The sequence below is a fragment of the Ylistrum balloti genome, unplaced genomic scaffold (genome assembly GCF_031769215.1).
Source record: "Ylistrum balloti isolate Yb309-2 unplaced genomic scaffold, AGI_CSIRO_Ybal_v1 Utg369648, whole genome shotgun sequence".
NCBI classification, from domain to species: domain Eukaryota; kingdom Metazoa; phylum Mollusca; class Bivalvia; order Pectinida; family Pectinidae; genus Ylistrum; species Ylistrum balloti.
Genome location: NW_026781905.1, coordinates 842,608 through 858,492, shown reverse-complemented (window position 1 = coordinate 858,492; position 15,885 = coordinate 842,608). Strand labels below are relative to the sequence as shown.

The 15,885-nt window shown below is 33.8% G+C and overlaps 1 protein-coding gene across 1 annotated transcript in view; it reads right to left on the bottom strand.

Moving 5' to 3' along the window:
• Positions 1–14,387, bottom strand: part of LOC132556228 (corticotropin-releasing factor-binding protein-like) — a 33,716-nt gene extending 19,329 nt beyond the window's left edge. Inside the window, exon 1 of the mRNA XM_060220625.1 lies at positions 14,322–14,387. Within this exon, the coding sequence (XP_060076608.1) occupies positions 14,322–14,387 (66 nt within the window). The remainder of the gene's footprint in view (positions 1–14,321) is intronic.
• Between the last annotated feature and the right edge of the window lie 1,498 nt (positions 14,388–15,885).

Sequence of the window (15,885 nt, the reverse complement as noted above, 5' to 3'; positions counted from 1 at the left end):
TGTTACATATGACTTCGGCTGCAATACCTACTTTTACGAATGGCCTGCGGTCATCACGGACCTATCTATATATATATGTGTGTATTCAATTCATTTCACATACTCATTATCTTAACGATAGTTTTATAGGCATGGCAAAAAAAGAAAATTATAATACTCCAAGCTATTTGCACCTGACCCGACTAGTAAAGCAACACGATTGTTTATATTGCTTTTATTTAACATTGCACCAAATGGAAAGACGTTTGCTCACAAATAACAGATTTTACGAAGACTATATGAATATATGTATATATATTCTGTTAGTGTTTTATTACGTACTGTTTTAGGCTTTAATCCCTATGAAGGCGAGTATTGTATATAAGCACACAAGTGAATAGCACAATTTGATACCAATCTAAAGTTAGAAACAATAAAAACTAAAATGTATTGTTCTGTTGTTTCGTCTTCTAGGACTTGTCAGTGATGTGAAGGGCTGAAATGTTGGAACCTTGACCGAGGAGGCAACTTAAGAAAATCCAAAGTGATCAAGAGAAATGTCATGTAAACCTTGGTCAGTCAGAATAATCAACATCTGTAATAACTTAAACCATTACTTACATTAGTATAACTAGCGAACACATTTATATTTAAATTAGAGACATCCCTTTAGTGTCCACCACATTGTGTATTCGTCTGATGAAATTGCCTGGCTCTTACTTGTACATAAAGGGATAGCATGGAGTCAATGAAGTCTAAAGTTATTCATAGAGAGTTCAGGATAGCATCCCCAAATCTTACTTAACAATGCTGACTTAGTGTTACAGAGAAATCGGTACAAGCAATTAACTGTGATTATCTTTCAGCACGCGACGTATGTAATAACCTTCATAAAGCATGGTGCTTTGTTCATTCATGTTTGAGCAAAATATTCCAAAATAATCCGTAAAGATCGTTTTTTTAATTAGTTAGAATTTTCAAAATATTTACATTTTCTCAATTTGTATTATATCTAAATGTTGACTTTGTAGCAAATTTATTTTTGATGTGGCATGTTCAGAACAAATGCTACATCATTTGAGTTGTCATGCTAACCAAGCCAGTAGGACATGGCCATGGTTTATGAGTGTCTTGGGAAATCTATATAATGCTACGTACTGGTCGATTGAATGCTTAATGGCAGTTGGTTACCCTACTTAATTACTAAAACAACAACAATTGCAATTGGGATGCAACATTTCTCTTGAAATGAAATGAACAAATCAGATCGATTTAAACAGGGCAATGCTTGGGAATGTATAGTTTGGCATTATTTAAAAACACTTGATTAATCATGTTCGGATTTGCTAAAAGTACACCATCTTGCTACAATTATAGTAATGAATGGCATACAAAGGGAATGAGAGAAAGAGAGAGTACACATGCTCACAGAGGCAGAGACAGAGAGACAAACAGAGTGAGAGAGAGATATAGACAGACAGACAGACACGGAGACAGGCCAAGAGACAGAAACAGAGAGACATACAGACAGAGAGAAGATCGGAAGGGAGAGAGACATACAGAAAAAGATAGGATGGGAGGGAGAGATGCATACAGACAGAGACAGGATAGGGAGGGAGAGAGACACAGAGAAAGAGACAAGATGGGAAGGGAGAGATACATACAGAAAGAGATAATAAGATTTTATTTGTCTTAAAGGATGTATACAAAGGAAGAATCGTTATATAAATAGCATTGTGATAATGTATATCACTTATAAACACATTACGAGCTGTCAACTGTAGTAATAGATTCGATTCAACAATGTATTACCTGGCATTACCTATTTTACCTCATATAAGTGTATCTTTTTGTCGGTAACGTAACTTCCTGTTTAAGTAAGGTATATTTGTAATCGGGAATCTTCGGAACTTTCCGTAAACGAAAAAAAATATTCTCGTTTACGGAAAGTGTCGAAAGCTTCCAAATCATGTCCTAGATTTCAGTTCATTTGACTTTCAAGCGTTTAATGCACCACTTCAATTTCTGGGAGGTTCTATGTAATTAATACTTCAGTAGCTATATTTAGTCAAGTCTGCCGGTGAATTACGATACAATATTCACTTAAGCACGCGCCTCGATGGATATTTTTGCGGTAATTGGTTATAAAACTTTAAATGTCCACAAAATATCAAAACTTTTCAATTTTATTTGAAAAGAGATAGTTGTATGTGATATCGTTTTCTTTGTTATTTTGCTTTTTTTTCTGCAGGAGTTCGTTCAGGGTTGTCTTGTCAATTTACATTTGCAACACAATATAACAGAAATCATATTGAACACGTCTTGCCGTAGAACTCACCTATAAACGATATAATTAAATTTACGTACTTGAAAGATTCTCAGTCAAAGTCAGGCCGGTTATGTGGCATGCTTCAAGACAGAGACACACTAATCTATATGATACGTTTGCGGCTAGGACTGTTTACCTTGTCGACAACGCCGTGTGATTTGGTATGGTGACATTCTAATGTGTTCAGGGCGAACATTAACCTTTCATAGTAGCCCTCGACTTACATCAGCGACTATAAACAACTTAATGTAATCAATTAAGTTTTTTCATTTATTTTGTAATTAAAATGATAGTGTGACGTTAGGTTAAACAGAGTATTAATCAAATAAACTTTGGTGTTAATGTCTTTTAGATGTCAGTATTAAAATATCGACTGCTCTTAGCTCAATATTTGTATTTATAACTACATGAGGAGGGCAATGGTCGATCAAACAGCACCTCGTATCATGTGAACGGTTAAAAGGGTTTATTTCCTTTTTTAAGTTTTTAAGAATCGAATAAATTTGATATTTTTTAAAAACAAAATAGAGCAATCCATAGTTTTTTTCGTTTTTTCCTTCAAGATTTTGATAACACTAAAAAATGTAACACTGGGAAAAAATTAGTCTTAAATCTTCATCATCTAACATCCTAAAGATTTAAAATTCAAAATAATGACTTGATAACAAAAGCAAACCTTTTCGAATAAGAAATGCAAAATATAAAATTAAGTTTACATAAAGTGTTAGATTATATCTTTTTAAAATACAGTTGATGTCACTGTCCGTCCATCGTCCCCCTACTTTCAGGTCATCGTTCTTTCCTAAAAGAAAAGGATTTTTATCTATATCATATGTTTGGCCTGTTCTGTCGTGAGAACGGCCTTGTGATGTCAAGAGAAAGTCAATTATTGATGACGTCATATTATTCCAACGAAAAACGTACCGCCAAAGTAACAAAAACCTGTCTTATGGGAAAATGAATTGGATGAAAGTGTTCGCTGTAATTTTAAAAATATGAGCTATATGATAAATTAGAGTGAATGAAAATTGAAATTAATCAAACTCGTAATATGAATTGATATGTCACTCGCCGGAAGTCTCATGACATATCAAATTAGGATCTCATCGGCGGACCTGTAGAATCTACTATTTTAATTGGCCTTCCTTTTACTGTAATCATCGGCGGACATGTAGGATCTTCTATGTTAATTGGCTTTGCCTACCTTTACTATTAATCCAAAAATTATAGATTAATACTTGAGACAAGATAGCAATCATAATCTGGCAGGTCTTAAATGTTGGAGAGTTTAAAAAAGAAGGAACAAATAGAAAAATAGGAGCTAGTATTTGTTAGTGTTTTATTTGAAAGAGAGGAAATTTTATTTTTTGGAATACGTCTGTTACTTAAACCATATGCTAGGTGTTTGTATCTCATGTGACATTGTTAGTTTGATAGGGGCTTTACAATCAAGATCTGGTGACAACAAGTAGGATTTAAAAGTAAATAATGGGAAGGATGATGGTGCAAATTTGCATGCTGAACAAAAAATGCATTTTTTGTATCAAATTAGAGACAACGCAAGGCACAGAGTTTGTCGCTATATGTAATATCTAATACGTATGATTTCGAATTCGAACTGACATCCAAATCTAGCGATACAATCCTACTTGACATTTACTCTGAATGAAATATAACGTAAACTGTAGTATCTCTCACATTCACAAAATCTAAGCCTTACACAACCAGGCCCTAGAGGCTAATACGTAACCGAACAGATATAGTTTTCTATGAAAATAGCTAATGAAGGTAAAATTGATATCTGGTTTCAGGACAAAATGACATTCCACCATCCCTGGTGTAATGACATAGCAGCAAGCACCGTCTTGTTCTCACGTACCCTTTGTCAGGTTCTTCATAAGTTGTTTATTTTTGTTGGCATGACATTCTCTACCGGATTATTAAAGATTGTTCGGTGAACTCCTTCCGTCGTTTGATTAAATTTACAGTTCAGCATAAGATAGATTAAACGTAAGTTGATTAAACTCGTCAGGGATGTACTCTTTGGGCGATAACCATAGTTCTTTAGAAAAGCATAGAAGATGTCGACATATCAACAGAATCAATGAGGCGAAGTCGAACTATGACCAAGACGAAGATTTATATGGAGGCTAATGAAAATGTATATGGACAATAAGTCTGGATGTTCAGGAAGGTTGAGAAGTGTCTTCTACTTTCTTGATTGTTGAAATGATAACGAGGCTGCCGCCTCTAGACACCCGCTCCCTCTTAGTAAAAATTATCGTAGCTTTATAGGGATATCTAGCATCTTATTATTAAGATATCACGTGCTGTATAGCAAAAAGGAGGACTTTCCCAGCGAACGTTGAACTACAGATCAGGTATTTTTTGATTTCAGAAAGGACGTGAAAAAATATACGGGAAATACAAAACATGTTAGGCGTTGCAAACCATATCATTACGTACAGAAATCGTCTGTGATATTTACTTTTGGTTTCGCTTATATCTCAGATAATGTCCAGGTGGACAGTCCAGATTGTTAAATAGCTATTTACAACCCCACCAATGTTAATTTTGTCATAATCTTTTGTTGTTGTGATTTGATAAATGGTATATATTAACATACGACAGCCGGTATCAACTGTAAAAACTATGTGAATACGTCACAAACTCGAATCAATGGCGCATTTATCTTAAGCAGCTATCTAAACATTTTCCATATTGAATTAACTCCAATAAGCGTTCCGTATACACAAATTGACCTTAACTTCTGTTATACGCAGTATATTGCTTAATTACAATTCTGGTATCACAGATATCTTACTAAGACAAACATTGTCAATTGATACATAATTCTTTCCTCCGATTAATATTTTTCGTTTTAAGTCGGAACCTACTTACGATGATTGGCTGTCCTATAATCTATTTACGACAGTTTCCGGAAGTCGTATCAAGAAGGCACAGACGTGTCTAATATTTACAAAGAGAATCGCTGTTTTCTTTATCTGATACCTTTACAAAACAACACAGATTATGATAGCTGAGTTAACACGGTGTGTGTTGACTTTAGGCAGTACTCTGTGTGTTTTTTAAGATAAAGTCACACAATGATAAGTGATGTCCACTTCTGTTTCTTAGTGATAAAAAAATCTAAATTGCGCCATAAATGGTTAAAAGCTTAGCCGTTCCTTGTATTGGAAAGTTGTCATGGACTTTTTAGGCCTTCAGATCGGATCATGGCGGTCAAACTAATATCAAACACTGTATTTGTCGACGGTCTACAAATCATTTAGCAGATATTTTCCTGTTGATAAGAATATTTAACTTTTAATAAAGAATAAAACTAAACATCCACACCATTTTATTATCAGGGACGAAAATATTTAGTTATTTATAAAAACAAACCTGTTCAACATGATTTAAATGACTTTAAAACAATTTCCTTAATTGGACGCAACAGGATAAGGGCTTACCGTCCTGATCACAGTGGATATTCTCAAGTTTCCTTCCAGAGCAGGACAAGAATGATTGATATAATAACTGTTAATCAGTAAAATCAAAAGATAAATGAAAGTTATAGATGATTAAAATGGTAGATAATTAAGATAATTAAACCTGACCAGCTCATAACACATCCCCTTTTATCTAACAGGTTTGTTTACTGCTAGAACTTTGATTTATAAATAATTTCGATTGATTAATTGATTTTTTAATTACTATTTTTAATTAGAATTGTTAAAATATTCCAGTAACATCGGATATTTCATTTAAGTGAAATTTTCATATTGTGTTGGTGTAAATTTTTCTAAGCCCATTTAAACCTTGCTGATGACGTCATTTTTCTATATCGATTTCTACTTTCGTTTTGTTAAAATTAGTGTTTGCTTGAAGGTTATTACCTCTGGGGGCTTTTTGTAGCTTTTTGCAAGTGAGAGTAATTACAGTTTAACTCGACAATTACATTCAAGCTGATAAACATCAGCCGTGTATTGAATATGGACATCAATTTTCTGATATTTTGTCAATGTCTAAACAGGCATAGCGAAACCCAAGACGATTGTTTCACCAATACGATCTCAGTAAAAAAAAACCCTGAACAATTATCTTTACAAATTGGCATAAAGCATGACATGGACACATGAACAATGTAACAAAGCGTTATAATATGTTAAAACAATTTTTGCCACTAACGTTATTCCCTTACAGATTAATCTATGATCCCGGAATGGCAATTAAGGATTCCGTTTTACTTTTTCTTTCTATTCAGACAAAAAAAGTGAGGATATTGTCTTCATGTAAGTGACGACCAAGGGTTTCTTTTTTCAGTTATGAAAAGATCTGTTAATGCGATCGATGAACAATTATTATTATTATCATTATGGCATTCTAAACAGCCCGTCAACACATAAAAGGTCATTAGGGCCATCAACCGGTAATGATCCAGGAACAAGGAAATTGCCTTAAAACATATCATTAGTGGACACTGATGATAATATCGTTATCTGCTATGATTTGCATAGGTGTGGAATACTTAACCTGAAAATGTAATATGTGACAATAATTTAAACTGTATCCGAAACAAACTGGATAGACAGGTAAAAGATATTGATTCATTACCGCAGAGTTGGTAATTTTCACGAGTTAAAATTTTCAAAATTTTCTTTTAAATTGATGGAACTGTACTTTAACAAATTAAAATTTCATTATCTGAATGTTCAAGGGTATCTTGTAAACAGGAGTTTCATTATTTCACAGATTAACTCGTCGCGAAGACATTAATGTACCACGAAAATAGCATCCCCGAAAATAACCTGATGTGCAGTATGTACCATCAACACAAATTTATTGGGTGTAGTAGCGCTACGATTAATTTTTCTATTGATAGCAGGTACTATGTACAATGTATCTATAACTAATTAGACTTTATTTATTGAAATAAACATAATCATCTGGTTCTACCCATTTTGGATTTTCTATTTAAAGCTGTTATCTACGTGTGCGTCGTTTGTACAATATTATAGGCATCTAATTAAAAAAAAAGAATGGTAGGTGAAATTTTAAAAGACAGGCGGTTTTAAGGACATTTGTAACATTCTAAATAAACCCGTTGTCATGGCAACAGGGAAACTAATGACGTTTATTTCACTCATAAACTGTCAAATAAAAATGACCCGCATAGTGTGAATAGAAATAATTATGCCTGTAAATGTGAAAGACACGTTTTCAAGTAGCTGTTTATCATAAAGTTTGTACGGGGCCATCATCTCACAGGAACTTGGGACACCTAATGTTCCAATATAGAATACAAAACTCGCCTCATTGTGGTTTAGTATGTGATTCTTTGCACACTCTGTCACAAACACATTAGCACGATTTCAACTTTTTCTTTGCCAACGATTCACAAACAACAAAGAACAAGCCAGCATTTCATCATAGTCTAAATTCGTTCTCAAATTCAATATAAACAGGTCACAATAAGGACAAAAGAAAGATTTACATGGCGATTCCTGAACAAGGAGCATAAGTCCAGAAGTCCTGGTGATCACGTGGTCAGATAAATATTAAATTACAATAGCTGTTTAAAACATTTTAATTATTGTTATTGCCGAGAACTGTCGAAAGGTGCTTGCCATGCCGGGCCTCTCTATAACAGTATTGTACATGATCGCATATTGTCCATTAATGATAAATAGTACAGACTGGCTTGGATCGTTGAAGTCTGAAGACAAGATTGAGTTGCTTCAAGTGTTACAAAATCCTGTATTTTTACGGCTTTTTGTATTAATATAAAGGCACCAAAATAACGACAACTTACTTATCAAAATAATAATTGAATCAAATGTCTCTGCAGCTAAGTGTAAACCTTATTGAGATACAGAACATAGTTTTCCGAACCAGAAGAAATGATAAACCTTGGAGAAAGGACGCTTAGCAACCAAAACCTAAATGATAACGAGCATGCGAACACTGTATAAAAAGACACAGTTGATAAAACCTTTTATTACGTTTTTAGAGTTAGTTTTAGTGTAGCCAAAACAAATTAATTAAACTGCACCATACAGCTGTTTCGTCCTTCCATGACTCTTCAGTAATGCTAACGGCATAAGATTTGAAGTCTAGGAGGGGACTGAAGAAAATCCAAAGCGATCAAAAGAAAAGTCAAAATCTAAATATGGAGATACACTGGCCCCAGAAATCAATAATTCTCATATTCGATATTCGATAATTATCTTATATTTAATAATTCTCACAAACAATAATTCTCATATATTCGACAATTCTCATATATTCGATACAACGTCTAGTGTATAATCTGAACTATTCAACTATTCAAATGAATTAACCTCAGGACTTAAAATCTATTAGCGGTGTCTGCCACTTGCAATCTTGAAGCTATAAAATAAATAGATTAATATATCTATGAAGAAAATTAGCCGTCAGTGTCAGTAATCACAGGTTGTCGGATAGGTCAGTTCAGAATGAAACCAGTGCTCTATCAGAACCATAAGAAATATATAAGGTCATGGAAGACCTCGGCAGCACAGGGACACTGGAGTATCCTTACTATTGTATCACAGAATCGTGATGGAATAACATACTTCTGATTTAATAAAAGTTCCATTTAGTTTCCTTGTTTCTTTCTCATTTGTGGATGTAATGTTACTAAATACCTATATTGTGGTGTTGTCAACGAAGCAGAAGTCGCTTTTCTCTTCCGAAATGCCTGGTCTCAATGACATTGCTCATTTTCAGGAGTATTCGTGTAAAGTTTACTTTAATTCACATTTTACCCAAATTTTTTTTAAACTGATTTTGATATTTTTAATTTACGATTTTTGAGACACGTCGTATTTACTATTTTTGCGCTGAATTAACAAACATTTTAATGATGTTGTATAACTTGACTGCAGGTTCACGGCGACTTAAACATGGAAACATATTTGCCCAACTATATACACTTAATACTCTTGCTCATTCACGTTCACCTATCACAGGCCCTACTGTTGTTCTGTGGTATGCCATATACAGGATGAACTGGCGAATAGCTATGCGTGATCGATAGAGAGCATGTCACATCATTCTCTCATCATACTCATTCGGTTATAACAAGGCAACGAACCAATTGAAACATCGGAGAAATACAGCAGTAAAATCATTTAAATATCTCGTATATCTGCGTTAATTTAGAAAAAAAGAAAAAGAAAATACTAACAGGTCAACATCATCATAATTCAAATTCAAACTCAATCAAACTAGGACAAACCATGAATGAAAGAAAGATTTACACGGAGACTCTTGAACAAGTGCAAGGAGAATAAGACGAGGTGTTCCAGAAGAGTAAGCGTTTTCTGCTTCTTCGCCATGTAAACCTTGCTGAATCCAAGTAAGAGACATCTAAAGATTTTGATATTCTTAAGCTCTGGTTGATTAAAAATCATTTCTTGTCATCAAATGTTTGTTTGACATGACGTGTGTATTGGCTGTTCGTTACTACCTACAATATAGATATATCTTTTATTGTTACGATAACCTAGATAGACCAAGACGACTATCAGAATAAAAAATGATTTGACGATTCAAGTCGTTCTTGGGGAACTGATATCACAGACATATATGCGAGAAATATACTAAAATGTATTAACAAGCATCCGACAATCGCTCCTTAATCATCAGGAATAGTTAAATATATAGAAATGCATTAAGTACATGGTTTGTACTCGGGGCAAGATATAGCTTGAGGCAAATCTTTGTTTGTTAAATGTTGTAAGGTGTGGTGATAGATGGATCCGAATTAATAACTACGATTGACAAGCCGCTCCGACATTGTTTGAGACCTATTCACTTTCCTGTCTTCCATGTCTTCTGCAATTCGCTAATGTTTCCAGGTCATGACATTTCTGTGTGCTAGCCCTATAGACAAGTCGTAAGAGCCTCCTCATTAATGAACATCGTTTTGTATAACCCTGGGTTACGCGAGTACACGTGTATTAAACCCGACGACTTTGTTGTGTATGCAATGTTTATCGTCTTTGTGACCTTTATGGTAGCATTTAATCCCGATCAAAACGCAACACGCAACCATTAAGAAACCATTAAATGATTAAATATTTATTACTTGTGAAGAAAATTCAACTACTCAGGATTTATAGCAAAGGTCTCCAATTACTTTGTCAGTTCATGGATCAAACTTATACATAATAGATTACTTAATGTTACCCATTTGTTTTTTGTTTACAGCTTCTCAAATAAAAACAAAAAAGCTCAAAAAGTAGACACTCTTTTATGCCAATTTGTGAATTCTCTATTAAAGGCAATTTGTAAAGTAAGGTAATATTGTTTTCAGCAGTTTTGAAATTTTTAATTTGGAAGTTATTATTTGCTTGCATTTAAATGTAAATTCAATTATTCTTCGAAATAGTCTTTGAACCACAAAGAAAATTATGAAGGAATTTTAATAGGATATGACTCGGAGTTTCTAGAACAATGAGATTGGACATTGGCAAAAAAAGAATGAGTGACAAAATATGTCACAAAATAATATTGCCAACATGTAAACATAATCAAAACTCAAATTCAATTGAACAAGGGCAAACTGTGAACAACAGAAAGATCTACACCAAGGCTCCTGAAGAGGTACAAGGAGAATAAGACCAGATTTTCTGTAAGACGAAACCTATCTTGTGAATCTTAGTCAATCCAAGTAAGTAATGTCATACCATGTTCCCAAATAAGAACACGGTGTACAACAATGGAAACAAAAGGCGAACAAACCTAAGTTTATACATCTGTCATAGCTTCAAGTTACATCGTGCAGAGGTTTCGTCCTTCCAAAGTTCATCATTGCAACGTTAAGATAATATGTATAAAAGACACTTTGCAGTTAATTTTTTTTTCGGATATTATTGATAACCCATTAGGCGTATGACGACTTTGATGCCTGAAATACAGAATTCTGGGACGATATATACTACGGTTATATCTTCTCAATAACTTAGTCATAACTTTTTATAAAAAGCAGTTTCCGAATGTCTGTAGGGTAACATAGACGCAGAAATTACCGATACGTCGAAAGAATCTTGATTAAAACCCAACCTTGATTAAATTAACTCAAAATATGGACAAATGAAAGGTTTACTCAGAGATTCCTACAAAAAAATTCTACTGGAGAAAAAAACCCAGATATTCCTATAGGGCAGCCGCCTTCGGTTCTTTAATAGCAAACGCCATGTTAATCTTGGTCAATCCCATTTAGTCATGTCACGTTCTCAAACGAGGATAAGGTTTACAACAACGGAACCGCCAACAAACATGTCCTAATTAGGTTTCAAGTATATTTGTACCGCAGGAATATAGAACACAATCCAACGTATGTTCACGTTTTCTTGGAATCTATTTCATATTTGAAAATTTTATTGTTCATTTATGATATTTCTAAATGTTTCCGCAGTCTAAGGATTTCTTCGTCTCTACTTACACCAAATTCTTAGTGAGTTGAAAACATTCATTCTGATATATCACTAAGAATGCGAAAGATTTTTACTCGTATCCGAGATTGTTATCGCTAATTCATTTTCTAACAGAATAAAATGCAGTCACATTCCTGACATCGTGACCTCACGTCATTGGCTTTCCGATATGACGTCATTATTCGGCTGTACATAACGAAACCGCACGTATATTAAATGGAATAAATTGCACAAAATGTTAAGCTTCATTCACCACGTATTTGGAGTTGTACAAACACAGTGGATTTAAAATATCACATTTCCGTATATCCACCGTTCCAATCGAGGTCAAAGTTTGTACAAACGACACACATATCATCATTCAAAGCAAAATTAGATTCAGATACGAAAGAGCCAAACAATTAATTAAACTGCATGATGCAACTGTTTCTGTGAAGTACGCGCTCTTAACTAATATCCAAAGAAACACAATACACACAAGTGTTATTAGTATGACAGTTACACCAGATAAATAGATGTGATCCATAGACTAAATAATGTGTTGTTTGGGATAAGAGCGTCCATTCGATCGCCTTCTTTTATAACATGTACGAAAATCATACAAATCCGTAGATTCTTAAAATGATAATAATAATAATTTCCTTTAATGGTCAATGAAGTCAGTATCAGACATATGGACAGCTAAGGGCAGTATTTTTTTTAAATGAAAAACTCAAATGACTTATTACTTGTAAAATACACTCTGTTTTGACATCGCCATTTATCCCAATTAGATAAAATGTAACGCAAATTATGTTATCAGCTTTGAAATAGAAAAAATAGTTTGTCTTTACATAACGAACTGTCATTCATACAGCATCGTGCAAGCTATATATCTAGCGCCATTTTGTTTGCTGTTTTCGTAACACATTCTAGATTGATCACTGGTTTGGAAGAATTATCCAATATACTCCAGCTTTGCTAGGAGCATGTATACCAGACATAGGTACTTTTATGATTGTAGCTAGATTTACAAGAGAAAATTAATCAAACATAATAGAAAAGCTATCACTCTTTTAACTGGGGCATGACAAATCGTAGCACGTGCAGGGGGAGCGATTTTTCATTGAGTCGTTTTACATTGGTCAATAATATCGCTACCGGCAATTCAACAATTTCTACTACATACTGGTTATAAGACACATAAAAGTACAAAAGACACACAGGCCAATAGAACATTTAATACGAATTTATGATTAGGTGCAATAAGAATAAACCACAAATTAAATTGCATTATACTTCGGTTTCGTCCTTTTAGGACTCGTCAGTGATAATAAGGACCGAAATATGTAAACTAGGAGGCGGTTTTGGAAAGCTACAAGTGGTTGAATGAAATGACAAAATGTAAATGTATAGGCGCATTGGTCGGATAATTCAATCATTTTTGTAACTTTCATTATCCGAAGATTTCAAATGATTGTCAAGTACATGTGTGTTTGCTGAACCGCGCTACTATTGATTGATTTTAAACGTCAGATACCCACCATAACTAAAACTTCATATCGCAACATTATCAACAGTAGAAAAGGTATTTATCCCCAGCTTCTACAGAGCTATCTAAATCTGTTGTAAAGCTGATTCCTGTATATACGTTCACCATTACTTTGGAAATACCACGTACTCTATACACAAACCATTCATGAAACATTACTATTGTTACACTGAGCTATTCACAATTAAGCATCCCGTATTTCTATTTAAACGAACCAGGGTTACAATTGTATATGAGCAATTTAGCTGTCCAATAGATCTCATCATCACAGAAAGATACAACAAGGCCATGTACTTTCTGTCATTCTATTGAACGTGTTTGGAGTTCTCTGTGCGACCACTACCAAACTTACACGTATTGCTAGGTATGTCTAAGTTAGTAATATGAAATTACATCCTATGTTTTTGATAATCTGCACAATTATACGTTTGAACATTTTAAATAAAAAATGTGTGTTCTATCATCGTAAAAACATTATCCACTTAACTATCAATAGAAACGTAACTTTACGCTCCATTGTCAAACGACCAATTAAATAAAAGTCTGTTGAAAATGAGATAAGTGATACAAGTATACAGATGTATTAGGTTAAAAGTCACTTTCGATCATCCGAGTTAAAACATAAACATACAATGAGAATCATAGAAGTTACCACAACTGTTAATCAATATTCAGAATCAACATTTGAACATTTCAGACTTTTAAATGCAGCTGTTAAAATATATGTTTTCCAAAACTCCTTAACTTACTTTTGAAATATGATACTGATAGTTTTGTGTGAATTAGAAATATTCCTACAATTCAATACCAGAATAAACGAAACCTGTTTTGAAAATTAAAAATGTCATAGCTTAATTAGCTTTTGTCTCCTTTTACTCAATACATTGTATAACATTAGTTTGTTCCAGCCAGCAGCCCACATGTAGTGAGATAATTGTTATTTCCTTAAGAGTTCACATGACTGTGTTCCGAAAGCTAATGAGAACGAAACACTGAATGAAATAATTAATCTTACCTGCATGGGATGGGCGAACACGACAGTCAGGTTAAGAATCCAAGTGAAAAGCAACGATGTTTTCATGATGACCGTAGAAGATACTTTTATAAATATATTCTAAAACTTAAACAATATATCTATCAACTAACTTTAGACAATAACTTGTCTGAGCTTTTTTCTTAAAACGTCCCCGCTAAAGCAAACTGTTTCCAGCGTTGTGTAACCTAAACTGATTATCGAATGAGCGTCAATTGTCTTTAGCAATGTATCGTTCGTTAGAGTTAGTTTTCTAAAAACATTCACTTAATACAAAGAGTATTTTCCTATGAGCGATATAACCGTAATGGTATACAATGAATAGTGCTATATACTAGGCGGTTCCACTAAGGCTATCTGGCATCAAACGGCGTGGCTTGTTTGTTGGGTCTCTGCTGATGGCAGTTGGCAGTCGCCCTAGCTGGTGACAGCGATAGCCCAGAGATTTCTATTAATAAAAGACCAAATAGCAAGCAGGGGTCTTTTTAAATACGATTCTCTCGGATCTATGACATCATAAATCTAGTTATTTGATTATGTTAAGTGATGATATCGAATGGGAAGGCAGGGGTAGCGTGATATAGTTATAAGGATTAGAGTGATTGTGACATGACGACTCTTGACGAAGGAAGTTCGTCATCTTCACCCACGTTTTATTTTTGTGAAGTAAAGGACAACCTTAACGACTGGTTACGATGTTCATTGATAAAAATCCTACCGTTAAGGTTGATTAATCTACCAAATACAGCAACATATTAGAGTTCCAAAGATATACCCAATGATGATGAAATACATCCACAATTATTTTAATCTATCAAAAGCAGCAACAATCTTTGTTATATATACATATTTAAATTTGATTGGTTATTTCTTTCAGTTGTCAATTGTAAAATAAATACAGCTGGTTTCTGCGGAATGTCGGAAAAAAAGCAAGTAGTATATATCTTTGATACCATAAAAGAATTCAAAGTGATTGTAATCAAATATTATGCAACCACACCAGATTAAAAAAGGTGATTCATAGAATATATTTTTTAAAGAATATATTGCTAACACACAACAGACAAGGAATGATTTACAAACCTGCTGTTTATGGTTAGAGGCAAGTTGATGGAATTTTAATCACTGAGGTGTTCTGTCACTATGATTCGACTGACAAATTGGTTAATAAACATATATGTATTTTTTATTAATTTAAATAACGACAGTGTTATTGAACCTTGTGGTCTAGTCGATGGTGATTTTGTCTTTTGAGAAGGTGGTATTTCGTTCGTGATTGCCCACGACGTAAATGACAGCTGCTGCCGACTAAACATTATACATTTACCCTTAAATAATAAGTATTTCGTTCCTACTAGTTCCCATTGTAATTATTCTATATCTTGTTCACATCTCTGTATTTTCTTTTGATGTCTTGCAATAAATCCATGTTTATCTAATTTATCAAATCAAGACTTTACTTCATTACACCTTGAACTTTTTCGTAATATCTTCTCAAGGACTAAGTTTGGCCTCTTCGGAATATAAAACATTCATTTCTTAACAA